Source organism: Bactrocera tryoni, unplaced genomic scaffold, assembly GCF_016617805.1.
Source record: "Bactrocera tryoni isolate S06 unplaced genomic scaffold, CSIRO_BtryS06_freeze2 scaffold_7, whole genome shotgun sequence".
NCBI lineage: Eukaryota > Metazoa > Arthropoda > Insecta > Diptera > Tephritidae > Bactrocera > Bactrocera tryoni.
Window position 1 is genome coordinate 1635090 of NW_024396366.1, and position 18588 is coordinate 1653677.

Here is an 18588-nt window from a genome sequence, read left to right on the forward strand (position 1 = left end):
GGCTAGCCACATGACATATAAATGTGAATGAACAAAAGTGTAACAAAAGCTACATTTTCGGTAAGACGAGCAATGTGGCCGGAAGTAAAAGTGAACAATATTTTAGTACCCCAAGCAAACGAAACAACTTATCTTGGTATTCACCTAGATAGACGGCTCATGTAAAGAAAACATATCTCTAGTAAAATAACTTGCATGAAGATAAGAACCGAAATTTAAATGGGCTTTTAAATAAATACTCTAAACTTAACGACTTGGAAGATGGAGTCATGTGTAGAAGTTCACGCAAGTGAGGAAAGTTCTCTGATCGCCATTCACTTAGGAGTGGCCAGAAACGATTCTTTTACATATGGCTCAAGCAGCTCACGACTTCCGGTTTTAGTATCCTCTGGGTAGCCTTAGAATATCCGTTCGAAGGCGAGCTAAAGTGAAAAGGCGAAACATCCCTTTCTCAGGGTTGTGCGCTGTGTTTGGGACTCGCCACGTAAAAAACAATACCAATGAAAACTAAACAACTGCTTCGGATGAGAGACTCCCCTATTGATGACGACCATGGGAACGAATTAAGGACTATGGCTGACATCACCGCCGTCCAAGAAATGCGATGGACGGGACAACGAGTGAGGCGAGTAGGTCCTTGTGGCATTTACTACAGTGGCCATATATAGGAGCGCAAGTTTGGTGAGGGACCTCAAATTTAAATTCATTCAGACTCCACGAGCAAAAAAAACATCCACAAATGGGTTGAGACTGATAGACTTCGCCGGGGCCCGAAATACGACTATCTGTATTTAGATTCCATTCCTGGCTGTCTCAGGATCGAAAAGCCACAAACCAGATCGACCGTGTTGTTATATACGGAAGACACGTCTCCAGTCTTCTAGACATGCGTACGCTCCAAGGTTCTAACATCGACTCGGACCAATATCTTGTTGCAGCCAAGATTCGCACCCGCCTCTGTGCAGCAAAAAACGCTCGTCAACAAACACAAGCAAGGTTCAACGTCGCAAAGCTGCAGTCAAAACAGACAGCCGAACGATTTTTTACTCGACTTGCATTTCTGCTCTCTGAGAGCACTCGTCAACAACTCGGTATAAGGGAACTGTGGGACGGCATTTCAAACTCCTTACGTACATCTGCAACCGAAACCATTGGTTTTCGGAAAATTCAAAAGAACAGATGGTGGGACGAGGAGTGCCGTGTCGCAGCGGAGATAAAACAGACTGCCTACCTCGCAACGTTACGATCGACCATAACACGTGCGGAATGGGATAGATACCAAGAGTCGGAGTGAGGACCGAAATGCATTTGCAATCAGAAAAATAGAGAAGCCGAAATGCGTGAGTATAAAGAGCTTGACAAGCTGGCCGACATGGGTAATGCTCGAAAATTCTACGAAAAAACGTAGCCTCTAACAGAAGGTTTCAAAACCAGAGCATACTCTTGTAGCACCTCCACAATGACTGACGCTTAAAGTTTACCACTTTTATGGAGGAAACACCTCTTCAGACAGCTAAATAACAGTGAAAGTATACCACCAGGAGATGGTGAACCTGATCCCTAATTTGGTGCAGACGTTTCATTGCCCCAACCATGAAGAAGTTCGAATAGCAATTACCCGCCGGAAGTACTAGAAAGCGGCAGGGGGGCGATGGTTTGCCGACCGATCTATTCAAATACTGCGGTGAAAACATGATAAGGATCATACCTCAGCTTCTTTGTAGAATATGGTTGGACCATTTGATTTTAAGTAAGCTATGTCACAAAAAGGGAGACCCCACAATCTGCGGCAACTACCGCGGGATAAGTCTCCTCAACATCGCTTAAAAGGTTCTATCGAGCGTAGTGTACGAAAGATTGAAGCCCACCGTCAACAAACTGATTGGACCTTTTCAGTGTGGCTTTAGGCCTGGAAAAGGCTGTATAAACTGACGTTGAGCAACACGAAAAGCTCCGTCAGGATCGATGCCAAACGAGGTTTCAGACAAGGCGACTCTCTTTGGTGTGACTTCTTCAACCTTCTTCTGCAGAAAATAATTCGAGCTGCGGAACTAAACTGAGAAGGTACAATCTTCTAAATGAGTATACAGCTTCTGGCGTATGCTGCTGATATTGACATAATTGGCCTTAACAACCGCGCCTTTAGTTCTGCTTTCTCCAGAATGGATAAGGCAGCGAAGCAAATGGGTCTGGTGGTGAACGAGGCTCCCATGCCACTGTTGGCAGTCCTAACATCGAAGTTGTAGATAATTTCGTCTATTCAGGAACCAACATCATCACCAACATCAACGTCAGCCTCGAAATCCAACGCAGGATATCTCTTACCAACAGGTGCTACTTCGGACTAAGTAGGCAATTGAGAGGTAAAGTCCTCTCTCGACGAACAAAAACAAAACTATATAAGTCACTCATTATTCCCGTCCTGCTATATGGTGAAGAGGCGTGGACTATGACAACATCTGATGAGTCGACGTTGAGAGTTTTCGAGAGAAAAGTTCTGCGAGTTCTGAGCTGTATGAGATATACGACGACGTTGACATAGTTCAGCGAATTAAAAGACAGCGGCTACGGTGGCTAGGGCATATCGTCCGAATGGACGAAAAGACTTCAGCTCTGGAAGTATTCAGCGCAGTATCCGCCGGGGGAAGCAGAGGAAGGACCTCCACTCCGTTGAAAGGACCAGGTGGAGAAAGGCCTGGCTCTGCTTGGAATCTCCAATTGGCGACATCTTGCGAAAAGAAGAAACGACTGGCCCGCTGTTGTTATCTCGGCTATAACCGCGTAAGCGGTTTCCACGCCAGTAAAGGAGAAGAAACTTTGCGTAGGCAACAAAGTGCTTTTATACAATGCGGTCATTAAACCGATTTGGATGTATGGCATTCAACTGTGGGGTACGATCTGTGCAACTAAAATTGAGGTTAAGGTTCCAAATGTTTGCCATGGTACATGCGTATTGAAAATATCCATAGAGATCTTGGTATTCCTATTGTAAGGAAAGAAGTAGAAGACAGCTGAATGAAATATACATCTAAGCTCCGACAGCATCCAAACCCAAATAAAGAAATATTGAGAGAAAAAATATAGGCACTCACCCCTGTACAGAAAAAAACGCATTCATTAGCAAATCGGTAAAAGAGAACTACCTACTTGGCAACGAACAATCAGAAACAACACGTGCGGGATGGGATAGATACCGAGAGTAGAAGTGGGAAGCGAGATGTATTATGCAGACATAAAAAGGGAGAGGCCAAATTGCGTGATTACGAAGAGTTTAACAAACTGGCCGAAAGGGTCAATATCGAAAATTCTACGAAAAAATGCGGCAACTAACGGAAGGTTTAAAGACCAGTGCATACTCTTGTAGCACCCCCACAGTTGATCTACTGACTGATGCCTAAAGTTTACCGCTTTTATGGAGGAAACACCTTTTCAACCTGCTAAATAACAGTGAGAGTATACAGACAATGATGAAGTTCGAATAGCAATTACCCGCCTGAAGTACTAGAAAGCGGCAGCGGAGCGATGGTTTGCATACAGAGCTATTCAATTACTGCGGTGAAAACTTGATAAGGATCATACCTCAGCTTCTTTGTAGAATGTGGTCGGACCATTTGATTTTAAGTGAGCTATGTCACAAAAAGGGAGACCCCAGAATCTGCGACAACTACCGTGGGATAAGTCTCCTCAACATCGCATAAAAGGTTCTATCGAGCGTAGTGTGCGAAAGTGTGGCTTTAGGCCTGGAAAATCAATAACCGACCAGATATTCACCTTGTCCCAAATCTTGGAAAAGAGCCGTGAAAAGAAAATAGACACACACCACTTCGTCGATTTCAAAGTTGTTTTTAACAGCTCGAAAAATAATTGCCTTTATGCCTCGATGTCTGAATTTGGTATTCCCGCAAAACTAATACTGCTGTGTAAACTGACGTTGAGCGATACCAAAAACTCTGCCAGGATCAGAAAGGACCTCTTCGAGTCGTTTGGAACCAAATAGGCGACTCCCTATCGTCGTCGAACTCGCGACTTGGCTCCCACGTCACTGTTGACAGTGTCGAAGTTGTAGATTTATCTTGGAACCAGAATTAACAGCAACAACAATGACAGACTGGACTGAGTAGGCAATTGAGAAGTAAAGTCCTCTCTCGACGAACAAAAACAAAACTCGTATAACTCACTCATTATTCCCGTCCTTCTATATGGCGTAGAGGCACGGGCGATGACAACATCTGATGAATCGAGGTTACGAGTTTTCGAGAGAAAAGTTCTGCGAAAGATTTATGGTGCTTTTTGCGTTGGCCACGGCAAATATTCGCGTCATATTCTACGTATGGACGAAAACACTCCAGCTCTGAAAGTATTCAACTCATTACTCGTCGGGGTAATCAGAAGAAGAGGAAGACCTCCACTAAAAAATAAGAAGAATAATGGAATGAATATATTTAACCAGCGAAAAATGTCATTTTTTCATTAAAACTAAAAAACAAATGTTTTTTTAACTGCATCATTTATTGTTGAAGTAAATTCAAGAACCAAAATTTTAAGATATTTCCCAACAAAATTGTACCATGTTTTCAGAAAAGCCGCTCACTGAACAATTACAAAAAGTGTTTAATTAAAGATATTTTACAAATTCATTAACTGTAGAAAGTACCACGATTTTTTTTCAAAAAATTATTCATAATAAATTAATAATTAAGTCTACATATTTTCTTTGTAGTCCAAATTTCGCAATATTATAAATTAATATAAGGAACTACTTAAAGGTATTTTTCTATAAATACATTTCCAGATTCTACTTTTTGAACGATCCACGAACACGGCTTTTGCTCCTGGACACTGCGTCTTTCCTGGAGGAACTTTCGAGGAGGCATCAGATGAATGTCAAGAATGGATGGATTACTTCGAAGAGTACGGCGTAAGCTCGAATCAATTAGATAGACTTATTGTCAAAGAGCCAACTACTAAAAGAAGAAATCCACTTTTAAGCACTGGTAAAAATTTCTCACGTGAAATTTCTTTGCGTATAACTGCTTGTCGTGAAACATTTGAGGAAGTTGGAATTTTATTCTTTCGGAACCATAAAACACTTAAAAAATTAAGTTCAACACCTACTTTTGGGGAAGATTTTGAAGACGTCAATTTTGATCGAGTCCGATGGCAGTTTGCCGTTCATAAAGACGCGAAACAATTTCTTAATTTATGCCGGAGTCTGCATGTAGTGCCGGACCTATGGTCCCTGTACGAATGGTCTTTATGGCGTTCACCATTCACTGCGGAAAAGAGGTTTGTTGAAATCGGTTTAATTACTCAATACAATATTTTACCCATAGCATCTGTAATTAAATAGAACAAATTCATTATTTTATCTTTATCCCAGAAATTCCTCAGTAATGACGAGATTTAAATATATATGTACATAAATATGCAGCTATGCGAGGACTCCTTAGCTGAATTTATAATTACAGTGGTCGTCTGATTAACGACTATCAAAATTATCTTATTGATGTTTCCATATTACGAACGAAAAGAATTTTGCTTATTCGATATTGCGAACAGTGCTATATTTTTATCTTGAACTGCGCATTCTTTACAAAACGTAATTAACTTAATACGTATTTAGTCATTCGATAAATGTTATCTATGTTGTCTTAGATTAAACAACACTCCTGGATATTTGACTTCGTTTTACTTGAATGCGTTTTGATTCGTCTTCGCTTTCTGCGCCAAAATTGCTCACTTCCGACCAAAAACAGCGTTTCATTGACATAATTCAGCAAATATTGATCAAGAAGCATGTTGTAAATCAAAGCTCAATTATCCCAATGGAAGCTTCCGCAAAAGCCAAGACTGAAAAATCATGCCAAGTTAGTTCGAATGTGAAGGTTTTGCTAACAGTTTTCTTCGATTGCAAAGGAGTTGTGCAGCATGAGGTGTTGGCAAACGGTCATACGATCAATAATGATTATTACCTGCAAGTTATGCGTACTTTGCGTGAAGTAATCTGCAGAAAATGACCGGATTTGTAGAAAAATTAAAATTGGCTATTGCACCATGATAACGCCCCTGCTCATGCGGCGTTGTTTGTGCGCGAATATTTGGCCAAAAACAATACATTAGTTGTGTATTCCCTAGATATGCCCCTGTGTCGTTTTTGATTCCAAAACTGAAGAGAAATTATAGATATTCATGAATAAATAAACACTTTTTTAAGAAATTCGCAATACTTTTTGAACAAACCTCGTAAGCAAATTTTTTATATGGTTCATTTCTATTAATTATTAATTTCCCCTAATTTGGAAGGTGTCGCTGCCCAGCTGGTTGATGTCCTCGTTAGAGTGAAGGGTGACATCACCGCCGTCCAAGAAATGCGATGGACGGGACAAGGACTGAGGCGAGTAGGTCCATGTGTCATTTACTACAGTGGCCATATAAAGGAGCACAAGTTTGGTGTGGGATTCGTGGTGGGAGAGAGACTCCGTCGCCGAGTACTATCATTCACTCCGGTGGATGAACATAAAGCCACAATCCGCATCAAAGCGAGGTACTTCAACATATCGCTGATTTGCCCCCACGCCCTGACGGAAAAGAAGGTCGATTTGATCAAATACCAATGCCTTCTATGAGCGCTTGGAGCGGACCTATGAGAGTTGCAGACAAGTCTCCAGTGTTCTAGACGTGCGTACGCTCCAAAGTCCTAACATCGACTCGGACTAATATCTCGTTGCTGCGAAGACTCGCACCCGCCTCTGCGCAGTAAAAAAACTAACGTCAACAAACACAAGGAAGGTTCGACGTAGAGAAGTTGCAATCACAACAGACAGCTGAACGATTTTCTACTCGACTTGCACTTCTGCTCTCTGAAAGCACTCGTCAACAACCCTGTATAATTGGGAGGACGAGGAGTGCCGTGCCGCAGCGGAGAGAAATCAGACTGCCTACCTCGCAACGTTACGATCGACCACAACATGTGCGGGATGGGATAGATACCAAGAGTCGAAGAGAGAACCGAAACGCATTTGTAGACAGAAAAAGAGAGACGCCGAAATACGTAGTATGAAGAGCTTGACAAGCTGGCCGACAGGGGTAATGCTCGAAAAATCTACCAAAAACGTAGCGGCTAACAGAAGGTTTCAAGACCGGAGCACACTCTTGTACAAGCCAAGTAACCGATGCCCACAGCATACTAAAATTATGGAGGGAACACTTATCCAGCATGCTGAATGGCACTGAATGCATAACGTCAGGAGAAGGCGAACCCGATTCCCCAATCGATGACGATGGAGCAGACGTTCTATTGCCCGACCATGAAGTAGTTCGAAAAGCAATCACCCGTCTTAAGAACAACAAAGTGGCGGCGGCTTTGTAAAATATAGTCGGATGAAAGCATGCCCAACGATTTGAATTTAAGTGTGCTCTGCCCTATCCACAAAAAGGAAGAACCCACAATCTGCGCCAACTACCGTGTGATAAGCCTCCTCAACATCGCATATAAGGTTCTATCGAGCGTATTGTGTGAAAGATTAAAGCCCACCGTCGATTCAATTTTATCCTCCAGATATATATTTATCACATTTTCGAATGTCTCGTGAAACGCAATTAATGATAATAATTAGTTATAGACAAAAATAAAGAGCGATTTCGCTTGCCTCATTTTTTCCATCATAAATTTTGTTGATGCCGATTTTGTCACTTTTGCGCGCAAGAAATATCAAAATTTGAGTTGCTCGAACGTTTGACATTTGCAAAAGTCGCTACATTTTTGCGTCGAACATGATGCTTTGCAATATTGCCGCAGTGATTGAGACTCGAACATCCCCCTTCTGATAGTCTCCGCATCTTGTTTAAGAATTTCGAGCATTACCCTTGTCGGCCAGCTTGTCAAGCTCTTCATACTCACGCATTTCGACCTCTTTCTTTTTCCGTCTACAAATGCGTCTCGCTTCCCTCTTCAACTCTCCGTAGCTATCCTATCCCGCACGTGTTGTGATCGATCGTAACGTTGCGAGGTAGGCAGTCTGTTTTCTCTCCGCTGCGACACGGCACTCCTCGTCGTACCAGCTGTACTTTTGCATTTTCTGAAAACCAATGGTTTCGGTTGCAGATGTACGTAAGGAGTTTGAAATGCCGTCCCACAGTTCCCTTATACCGAGTTGTTGACGAGTGCTCTCAGAGAGCAGGAGTGCGAGCCGAGTAAAAAATCGTTCGGCTGTCGAACCTTTCTTGTGTTTGTTGACGAGCGTTTTTTGCTGCACCGAGGCGGGTGCGAATCCTGGCTGCAACAAGATATTGGTCCGAGTCGATGTTAGGATCTAGGATCGTCCGCACGTTTAGAACACTGGAGACGTGTCTTCCGTCTATCACAACATAATCGATCTGGCTGGTGGTTTTTCGATCCGGAGACAGCCAGGTGGCTTGATGAATTTTCTTATGCTGGAATCTAGTAAACATATTTCGGGCGGGGGCGAAGTCGATCAAGCTCAACCCATTTGAGGATGTTACCTCGTGGATGCTGAATTTTCCGACTGCTGTGCCGAAGATACTTTCCTTACCCACCCTGGCGTTAAAGTCGCCAAGCACGATTTTGACATCGTGGCGGGGGCAACTCCGAATGTTGACTGTGACATATGGTGAAGCTACCTTGGACAAAAGTAACGTTTATCGGTTCGCAGAGGGTCGAGAAGATGTGAACAAAGAAGAGCCCAAGCCCAAGAAAAGACGAAAACATTAATAAATTGAAGAAAATAGTATTGTCTAATCGTCGTACAATCATAGGTAAGGGTGAAATGGGCAAAAAAGAATATTAGTGGTGCCGAAACTGGTTTCAATCCTATAGTATTTTAGGTCAAGTTTTCGCTGTCGCTAATTTGAAAATATTTCTAATTTTGACGACGATTGGTAGCTGTAGTGTTGACTTTAATATATGAAATGTAAAATTATTCAGAGCTCGAAGTCTAAAGTTATTTTATCAACAGAAGCATATATCTGATATATCATTTGTAATAACAACTGATAATTTAAAACAAATAAATGGACTTTTTTTTTGCACAAAAGAATTTCTTTTTTAATAAAACATCTAAATCTCAATCGAGTGAACAGTGTTAGTACGGCTACAAGGAAGTTGTGTACATCAGCTGCTTAATATGCGCTTCCGTTTTGAAAATGTTCAAAAAATTGGTATTTGCAGACAAGAAAATTTCGCTCCCTTGCAGTCGTCGTTGTGTTCCAAGCAATAAACATACATACATACATAGTTCATGCACTAAATATATAAAATAAGGATATAGATACATATATAAATATATGTATATGTGCAATAATTTGTACAATTATATGAACATTTTTAAATAAAAAGCATTAAATGATTAAAGCAAAAGCATGATCCATTTCTCGTTTAGCATAATCAGCTATATAACTTGCATTAGGTATTACCTCGATATGTTCACAGACGCAAATTCCTTCCTCACAGTAGGCACACACTTGCCATTTACGTGTATTCGTTAGCCCCTTATAACAAAGATGAGACTCGTTGCTGAGCAATGGTTCGTGTTGTAGTTGTTGATTAAATTGCAGGTCCTTCAACTGCCGCCTAACCCTGCTGCCCACACCGCCAACTAAGTTTGTGTTCTGATATTCATAGCGGTAATTTCGTCGCATACGATATATGTACACTGCACTTGCGTTCTAATGGAGCAGTCGGTGGTTCTTTCATGTGCTCTTCGTCGTTAATAATTCCTCCTGATATATTACTACTCTCAATCTTACTAAACGGGTTGAACAGTGCTTTGCATCATGGTGAGGTACATTAATGGAAGCTTTATCTACAGATAAAGTTCCCACCTTTTCTGAGGTGGTAATTGCACCTTCGGGCGCAGCCAATGGCGTCGTAGATGGCGTAGCTTCCATTTGTGAGACAAGTGGTAGTGTCCCTCTAGGCGACTTTGGGAGCTTTGTTTGATGAAAGCTACTAGCACCACTGCCTGAATGCCGATGAACCAACTTCGGTAAAATGCCTCGATGAGAATGATGCTGCTGATGCGCGAACTGATAGTGAGGATGTGGATGTGCTTGAATAGGATGAGCATGGCTATGAGAATGCTGCATTTGAGTATGTACATACTGTACGCGCATTTGTAGCACCGGCTGATTATCACCTTCTTCGATAGGCAGTAGAAGCTTTGATTGTGTTGTATAGCTCGCAGTTAATTTCGTACTCTGTATTTGTAGCGTGCGCAGATAGTTGGTCGGCAGCTGGTGGAACTGACGGGATTAGGTGCGCGTTAGTGTTGAAGCGCCATGTTCACTACCTGATAACGCTGACAATTTCGGTGGATGTGGTTTTGCTTGCAATTGCTGAATTTTCTTCTGTTGACGAGCCTGGCGTGAAGCCAAAAAACCGCCACCAGCTGCAGCATACATTTTTAACTATTTTTACGTACCGTATTTACAACTTTGGCAAATTTACTAATTTAAAGCAGTTCTTTAAATATTTCACTAGAGTAAATGCAGTTATTTCTATAGGGGTATTCTCTTGCTCTTGCAAGATTGCAGATTGCAAAAATACTATACCGAAATATACAAGAGCACGAGAGCACCCATTGCAGAATCTAGTGATATATGAATGGCTAATTCGGTCAATTTGTTGTGAATGACTATTAAGCATGGCTATTGTGAATTGGCGCACCTTCTGCATACGTTTTTAAGAAAAAAAACTGTAACAAATCTTTAAAATTTAAATAGAAATAATAAAATCCATTTAAAACTTATCTTCCTCAACAATTTAACGACGTAATATGTCTTTATGTAAAATGGCAACTACAACAGGGTTGCAATTATATTTTTGCGTGACATTGCACGCAAATATACATAGGTTTTGGTCTGACATATTTTAAAGCCCTTGCAAATATTTTTCTGCGTGTGTTTGTTGTTGTTCCGTTGTAAATCTGCAATTCTTGCACCGTGCACCGGGTTTTGCAAGAGCAAGAGAATACCCCTTATATATTTGAGCTACGGTGCAAGAGAGGAAGATTTAGTGCAATACACTCAGTTTGTATTCATGGTACACTATATATAACGAGTAAATTCAAATGAAAGGTCTATGAACTCTGTAATACTATACAATATATAACTCAATATCGGTGTGGAAGAGAGTCATGAAACCAAAAATGTCTTTATATAAGTTTTGATTTTGAAAAATAAAAAGTTGTGTCCACTTAAGGGGATTAAGATTAAATATGACCTTTGTTTTTCCTCCAGCCTAATTTTGTTGGAAATAGCTTCCTGAAAAAATACCTTCTTTGGAAGTACTATCTGCACCAGAAAAAAACACCAAAGAAAGGTTAACATTTTTAGCGTCTGCCAATACTTCGGGAAAGAAGAAATTACCACTCTTAGTAGTGGAAAATCTTAGAACCCGAGACCTTTCAAAAGCAATTTGCTACCCTATATGTACTCACTGTCGGCTTTTTTTTTAACTAACCGTTAATGATAAATTAGTGAAATTTTCAGGATTTGTCGGAAAATACTTTTTTAATATAATAAAAATAGCTATAAATATTTTTTGCTAACTTTTAAGGTATGATGCGCTATTTAACAAAGTTTAAGATTCCAGAAGAAGATTTCACTGCTCGCAAATAGCTTTTATTTCTCGCAGTGTTCCGAACGCCAAGCGTTTATTTTATGAGAAAAAATATATCGCTCTGTTACAATTTTCAATCATTATTATCGTCTCCTTGTAAATATCAAATGAATATTAATAGTAATTTCACTTTCTTCTTTAAATAAATTTATTTCTTAATCTATTAATATTATTTTTATTACTGTGAAGTAAATCCTGATCCCAATATCTTTAGAAGATTATTCAATACTTTTCGGGACTTTGAGTACTCAGGATTTTTTCGGATCTAATATCTGTTTGTTTAAAATAATACTTAATATTATTCAAAAGAATGTCATTTGTATTGTTATGATTAATACCAGCGTTACTCAATGTTTTTAACGCTTATAAACTCGTAACAGGAATAAAGGGATGTTAAACTTATTCCAGTGTGAGAGCGCCTCAAAATTAGCGTTTTTTTTTATAACATTTTCCATTATTGCCAGATTGAACAAAATAACAATTTTTGGGCATTTATCAACCCAATACCCAACATTTAGTACGAATAAAAATTACTATATAGTGGTTATATATTATATGGAGAAACTATTTAAATCTTTTTAAAGTATATTAGAACAACTGACTTTTGAGCTTTCAATACCCAATAAAAGGATTTAAGCTTGTTAGCTCTCAATCATTAAATGTTTTTAATCATTTTCCATTGAAAATAATACTACGATGCTTCAAATTACAAAACGTTTCATCAAAAATTTAAATTTCACAAATTTATTTAATTTTCATTATTTTACATTTTTTATAAGTGGTCTTGAACGATGCAACAAATCCCTCCGTTTACATATATTTTTGGTAAGATTTCAATCTGACCATCGCTCGTTTCCAATTGATAAACGTCAAAACCTACTGAACTCGATTAGCTGTCAAAGTTCAGTAGGTTTTGACGTTTAGCAATTGCTATCTCACTTCCAGTGAGAGAGGAGTTGGACATCTCTTTATCTCTGCTCGTAACTTGTCTGGAGCGGTTCCGCCCGCTCCAATAGTAGTTTTTTAATTTTAATTGATTACACTAGTTTACAGTTATTTTGCGACTGTGATGTTAGAGACTGTAGCGTTCTAATTTTTCGTTGCTAAAACCGAAATTGATAGTATAAATTTGCTAACATGTCGGATTATTTGTAGGCCTAAATAAATTGCTGTCCTACAATACTTACGATCAACAATCTTTGATTTTATCAACTTTTGAATCAATCGCGTCGATATTTAGCTTGCTATTTATATTTTTTAGCAAGTTTTCTCAAGTTTACGCTTTATAATACTTACGCAATTCTCAGCGGACAAAAGGTTTAAAACTTTAGGCTCAATTGAATGTTACTAGTACTAAATTTTTAATAACAGGCTTATGACTCTTTTTATTTAATGGATTTTAGCACTTACTACTTGGCTCATTTTAAAGCACAATTATTATTATTTATATAAATAAAATTAATATTAACAAATTAATAAATAAACTTATTTAACGATTAAATTAAATTTACTGTTAATTTTCTTTTGTTATTTACGAGTAGACGATAATAACCTTTGAAAATCGTAACCGAGTTGAAATCCGCGTGTTTGTCTACCCGTCCGTCCTTCTATCTGTGCAAGCTGCACCTTGAGTAAAAATTGAGATATCCTGATTAATGAATCGGACTACTGCTACGCCCACCAAACGCCAAACATATAAATAGCTATAACTAAGAACTGTAATCGCAGTAAAAAAAGATACCTTTGGGCTAAAATTTAACGGTCGTGGCCCGACCTCTAATTGGGTTATTGTACATATCTGCTTAACCACTTAAGCCATAGATAACTTGATCAGAATCTCTTTTCTTACTCTCTCGCTTGTCAGCTGGCAGGGCACCCTGATCTGTTTTCTGAGCTGGCAAGGCGGGATGCCAGAAGAGCAGCGCTATAATTACTTGACGAAATTAGTGTGAAATGAAATTTCATTGAACTGTGCGAACATACATATTTTGGCAAAATAAATGCTTATGTAAATTAATTAATGATTTTGCATTTTAGCATTTATATATGTATGCATTTTCAAAGTGTTTAATTTAGTGTTTTGTATAATTTATTAAATACCCAAGCTAATATTTTTCAGCAGTGGCATTGGCAAATGTTATAAAAACTGCGAGTTTTGACAGCTCTATCTCGAACCAACGAGTCAAGTTATCTATGACTTAAGCTACAATAACCAAATTCGCTCAAGATGTAGAACTTAAGAACCCCTAATGTAAATATGGACGAAATCTAAAGATAACCGCGTACACTTCCCACATACCGACATTGGCACTAAAATTCCAAACAACCACTTAAGCAACAATAACTAGATACGCTAAAGACTCTAGACCAGAAGCACCCCTAATGACGCTGTAAAAATGGATGAAATCGGATGGATTGAAATGTATTGTAAAATAAAAGTCCCAACTTAATGGCTATGCTCTTATCTTTATTTATTACTCAAACAACTTAATGCTTATACCTCGTACTTATAGCTCTTTACTAAGCAACACTGTAATTACAACTGTCTCTGCTGCACAATCCGGCAGCCCTTACATACATACATATGTGCTAGATCGGTAACAAAACTTCGACACTCACACATTCCGGGAACTAAGATCGTTTGCGCCACAATATTAAAAAATAAATGTTTTCCGACAAATCCTGAAAATTTCTTTAACGGTTGATTTAAAAACAATTTTTTAAGTAAAAGTAACTAAAATTTTCATTAAAAAAAATATAGTAAAAAATTTAATTTTCAAAAGTCGTATTTATGAAAAATATACATTTACTTAATTTTTGTGATGAAATGGACAATGGGAGGTCCGCTTGATGGGATGTTGCTCAGGTAAAAAAACCATTCGATTTAAATTATACAAATAAGGTTTGCAAAATAAGTTTCGTTATATTGGACGCCCACTGTATTATAATTTTAATGGTGGTAATATGATTTCTAATTATCGTTTCGGCCATTTTTAATATTAATTGTTTTAACTATTATCATGCCACATTCTAAACAAATGTTTCAGGGTTCCATTAAGGTACCTCACATAGGTCAGGTTTTCGCCCAATTTTATCTATTTCAGGCACAAAGGTACATTGTTATGAGTAAAATACGCTCTCCCATTTTCATTGAGATAACTGAAATATTGGCCGAAATATGCAGTATTAAGTCACCTGAAAGTTCGAAAAATCTTCATGTTAGGTATATGGGGGCTCAGGGAAGTATTGATTAGGTGGTATACTTTAAAAGAGTTATTAGTATCCCATTATATTAATTACTTCTTGATTTATGTACTGGAAAGTGAAAGAATCAAATGGAATTTAAAATTGTGCTATATGGAAAGTAGGTTCTTGTCCGATTTCATCCACTTTCGTACTGTGACATATGAATAGGAGAAGAATGCCACGTTTTGTCGAAATCAGTCGGTCGGTTAGCGAATGTGGGCGGTGCCATAGTCCAATTTTAACACCTGCTCTCATAAAATTTAGTGTCTCTGACGTATGTATTTAGTTATTTAGTACTTTTTTACAGTATGGTTATATGGAGAGTTATCTCCCCATTTAGACCATTTTCGCACTGACGGTAGGTGTTTTTATAAGCACTCGTCAACAACTCTGTATAATTGGAAGGACGAGGAGTGCCGTGTCGCAGTGGAGACAAAACAGACTGCCTACCTCGCAACGTTACGATCAATCACAACACGAACGGTATGGAATAGAAACCGAGAGTTAAAGAGGGAAGCGGGACGAATTTGCAGACAGAAAAAGAGAGAGGCCGAAATCAGTGAATATGAAGAGCTTGATAAGCTGGCTGACAGGGTTATTACTCGAAATTTCTACGCAAAAATGCGGCGACCAAGACCGGAGCATACTCTTATAGAACCCCCAGAGGTGATGTAGTGACTGATGCCCAGAGCATACTAAAATTATGGAGGGCACAATTCTCCAACCTGCTGAATGGCAGTGAATGCATAACGCTAGGAAAAGGCGAATCCGATTCCCCAATCGATGCCGATGGAGTAGATGTTCCATTGCCCGACCATAAAGAAGTTCGAATAGCAATTACCCGCCTGAAGAACAACAAAATCGGCGGCCTATCGTGTGACTTCTTCAACCTGCTATTGGATAAAATAATTCGACCTGCAGGACTTATCGAGCAGGTACAATCTTCTATAAGAGTGTACAGCTGCTGGCGTAGTGGCGTAGTGGTTCTGCCTTCTCCAAACTGGATAAGGAAGCAAAGCAAATGAGTCTGGCAGTGAACAAGGGCAAGACGAAATATGTATCTCCTGTCGTCAAACAAACAGTCGTCGCGCCAGTTAATTTATTTACTCGGGTTAGGAATAAAATAAATATAATTTTAAGTCAGCCTATGAGATTGGTACTGACTGATCCTTTATTCGTATAATAATTCACAGTATACACATGTACTTAAGTATTGAATATATTAAACTTAAACTGTACCTTTACAAGTGGTATAGAAAACTTGTTACTCGGCAGTCGATAATGATAAAGTGACCTAGAGGCTATTGTTCCAGTGGTTTATATAGGCTATGCTTATCGCTGCTCAAGGCTGTTCTCATAATTCTATTAATACATTTCGATAATGATAAAGTGACCTAGAGGCTATTGGTCCAGTGGTTTATATAAATCTTAGTGGTACTTATGCTATTGAGATGCTGACTGTTTACTAGTTAATAACTATTTGGGTTTTTATTGTTTGTTGTACTGATAGTGCACTCCTATTGTTCCAAGATAAAGTTCTTTTGACGATTTTTCTTTAATGTTGTTCGTTTACTAAAACATAAGGCTGTTTTGATGTTTATTTGTTTGGGATTGTTTGTTGTAGTGATATCATGCTATACTTGTGGTTAGCTGTTGCTATGCTGAGTTGAGCAAAGGCGTGTTAAATGTTAAAGTGTTAACTCTCCCCTCTCTTGTGAAAAATAGATCTCCTGATCTATACTGGAGTCTTGAGTAGATCAGTCATTCCTACAAGTTCTATGGGAGGGTTGTAGTTTCTCAGATATACAGTGTTTTGATAAATTATACATATATAGTTTGAATATTACAAATGTACTTAATCCTAGGACTACAAGTACTCCTATCGTTATGAACATATTCTTGATTGGGTGTTCCTCAAATGGTATTAAAAACTTATTTAATTTTTTAATGTTGTCAAATTGATATTCGATTTCTGATTCCAATATTTCAAGTATGTGAATTCTTTCGTTTCCATTAGCTTTAATAATTGTCAAAAAAGTCTTGCGGTATTTTCGCTAGTTGGCGATGAAAGCGCGTAGTTCTAGCTTTTTTTCGCATCGAGTCATGCTATACCTTTTTGGAAAGCTCATTTTACGCGCTAATCCGTGTTTGATTGATTGTCGTTTCTTTTAAGTCGTTCCGGAGTTATAGCGTCGCAAACATGGAGCAAAATAAAGAGAAAATACGGCATATTTTACAGTACTACTACGATAAAGGCAAAAATGCATCTCAAGCCGCTAATAAAATTTGTGCAGTTTATGGACCCGATACAGTTTCCATTTCCACCGCACAACGATGGTTTCAACGTTTTCGTTCTGATGTAGAGGTGGTCGAAGATGCGCCACGCTCCGGAAGGCCTGTCGTCGAAAATTGCGATAAAATCTCTGAATTGGTCGAAAGAGACCGGCATAGTAGCAGCCGTAGCATCGGTTAAGAGCTGGGCATGAGTTATCAAAAATTAATTTCAATTTCAATAAAAAAGAAATTCAATAAAAATACCGCAAGACTTTTTTGACAACCCATTATAATCTTTAATTTCTTGTTCCTGGTTGTGGAATACTTCTGAGTCAATAATAATTGTTTCATTAAATTGGATTAAATTCAATCCTTCAATTGATTTTTCGTTTAAAATATGTTTTCCTTGTAATACGACATTACCATGTCCTAAATCTATAGTAGTCGCATTATTTTCTTGGATAACATTACAATGGGCTTCATAACCTTCGATTATTGGTATTGTATAATTGTCATCAGGTTCTTGTTTACAAATGTATTTACTTAAATTATTTTTACATTTAGATGTTAATATTATTTTATCTTCACACTTACTTACGATTTTTGTCATATCCAAAATGCCTTGACGATATGATAATGGAGTAACTTTATATGTTGTGCATTTCGTTTTAAAGACTGGATATTTATAAATTACAATGAAAGTGTCGTCTAATCTACCTACATGCGTGTCTGCATATTCGAGTATGTTAATAACCGGTATACTAGTTTGTTCCTTTTCTAATATCCTTTCAATCTCGTCTGTATTTATTGCTGCTGAATAAAAATCTCCGTTCTTCACGAAATTAATTGTCGTAGTTAAGTCAAATAACTCCTTGTATAATTTTTGCAATATAACTGTTTGTTTAATCGTCCTAATATCAAATGTTTTCATCATTATTTCAAAGTTGGAATTAATTTGACTTTGTTTATTATTATTTTCAATTATGTCGTTGAGTATTGTTTTAATTTCAATGAGGTCGTCGTGGTCTGGGACTCCTGTGATAAATTTCAAAATCAATTCTTAGAAATCAAGTGATCGTCTTGAGCGTCTGGCTCGTCTATTATTCAGTAGTTGTTTTCTGAGGATTTCTATTCTGTGGAACAATGTTATTTCTGTTGCGTCTTCACTACGCATCTCTCCTTTATTTTCGGCGATCTCGCAGTATGGTTTCAGTATTTTGCTTAAGTTCGTCATATGGAATAGGTATTCATGATCTTGATACAAAAGTCTCGGTTAGCACGTACTTGCGATCTTGTAAGTCGGTTATTTCCTGAGCTAAGAATGTTGCTAGGATTAATGTTAGCGTTATATTCATCATTGTTTCTGAGGTAGTCCTTGTGTAAAATTGTGTCCTCACGATTCTCTTCTACTATTTTCTTCAAATTGCGTG

At 38.4% G+C, this 18588-nt stretch overlaps 1 protein-coding gene across 1 annotated transcript in view; it reads left to right on the plus strand.

The window, feature by feature from the left end:
• Positions 1 to 4786: 4786 nt before the first annotated feature.
• The window catches only part of LOC120781499 (nucleoside diphosphate-linked moiety X motif 19-like), a gene marked incomplete at its 5' end in the record, with an annotated part of 74735 nt that continues 60933 nt past the window's right edge, over positions 4787 to 18588 (plus strand). Inside the window, one exon of the mRNA XM_040113722.1 lies at positions 4787 to 5286. Within this exon, the coding sequence (XP_039969656.1) occupies positions 4787 to 5286 (500 nt within the window). The remainder of the gene's footprint in view (positions 5287 to 18588) is intronic.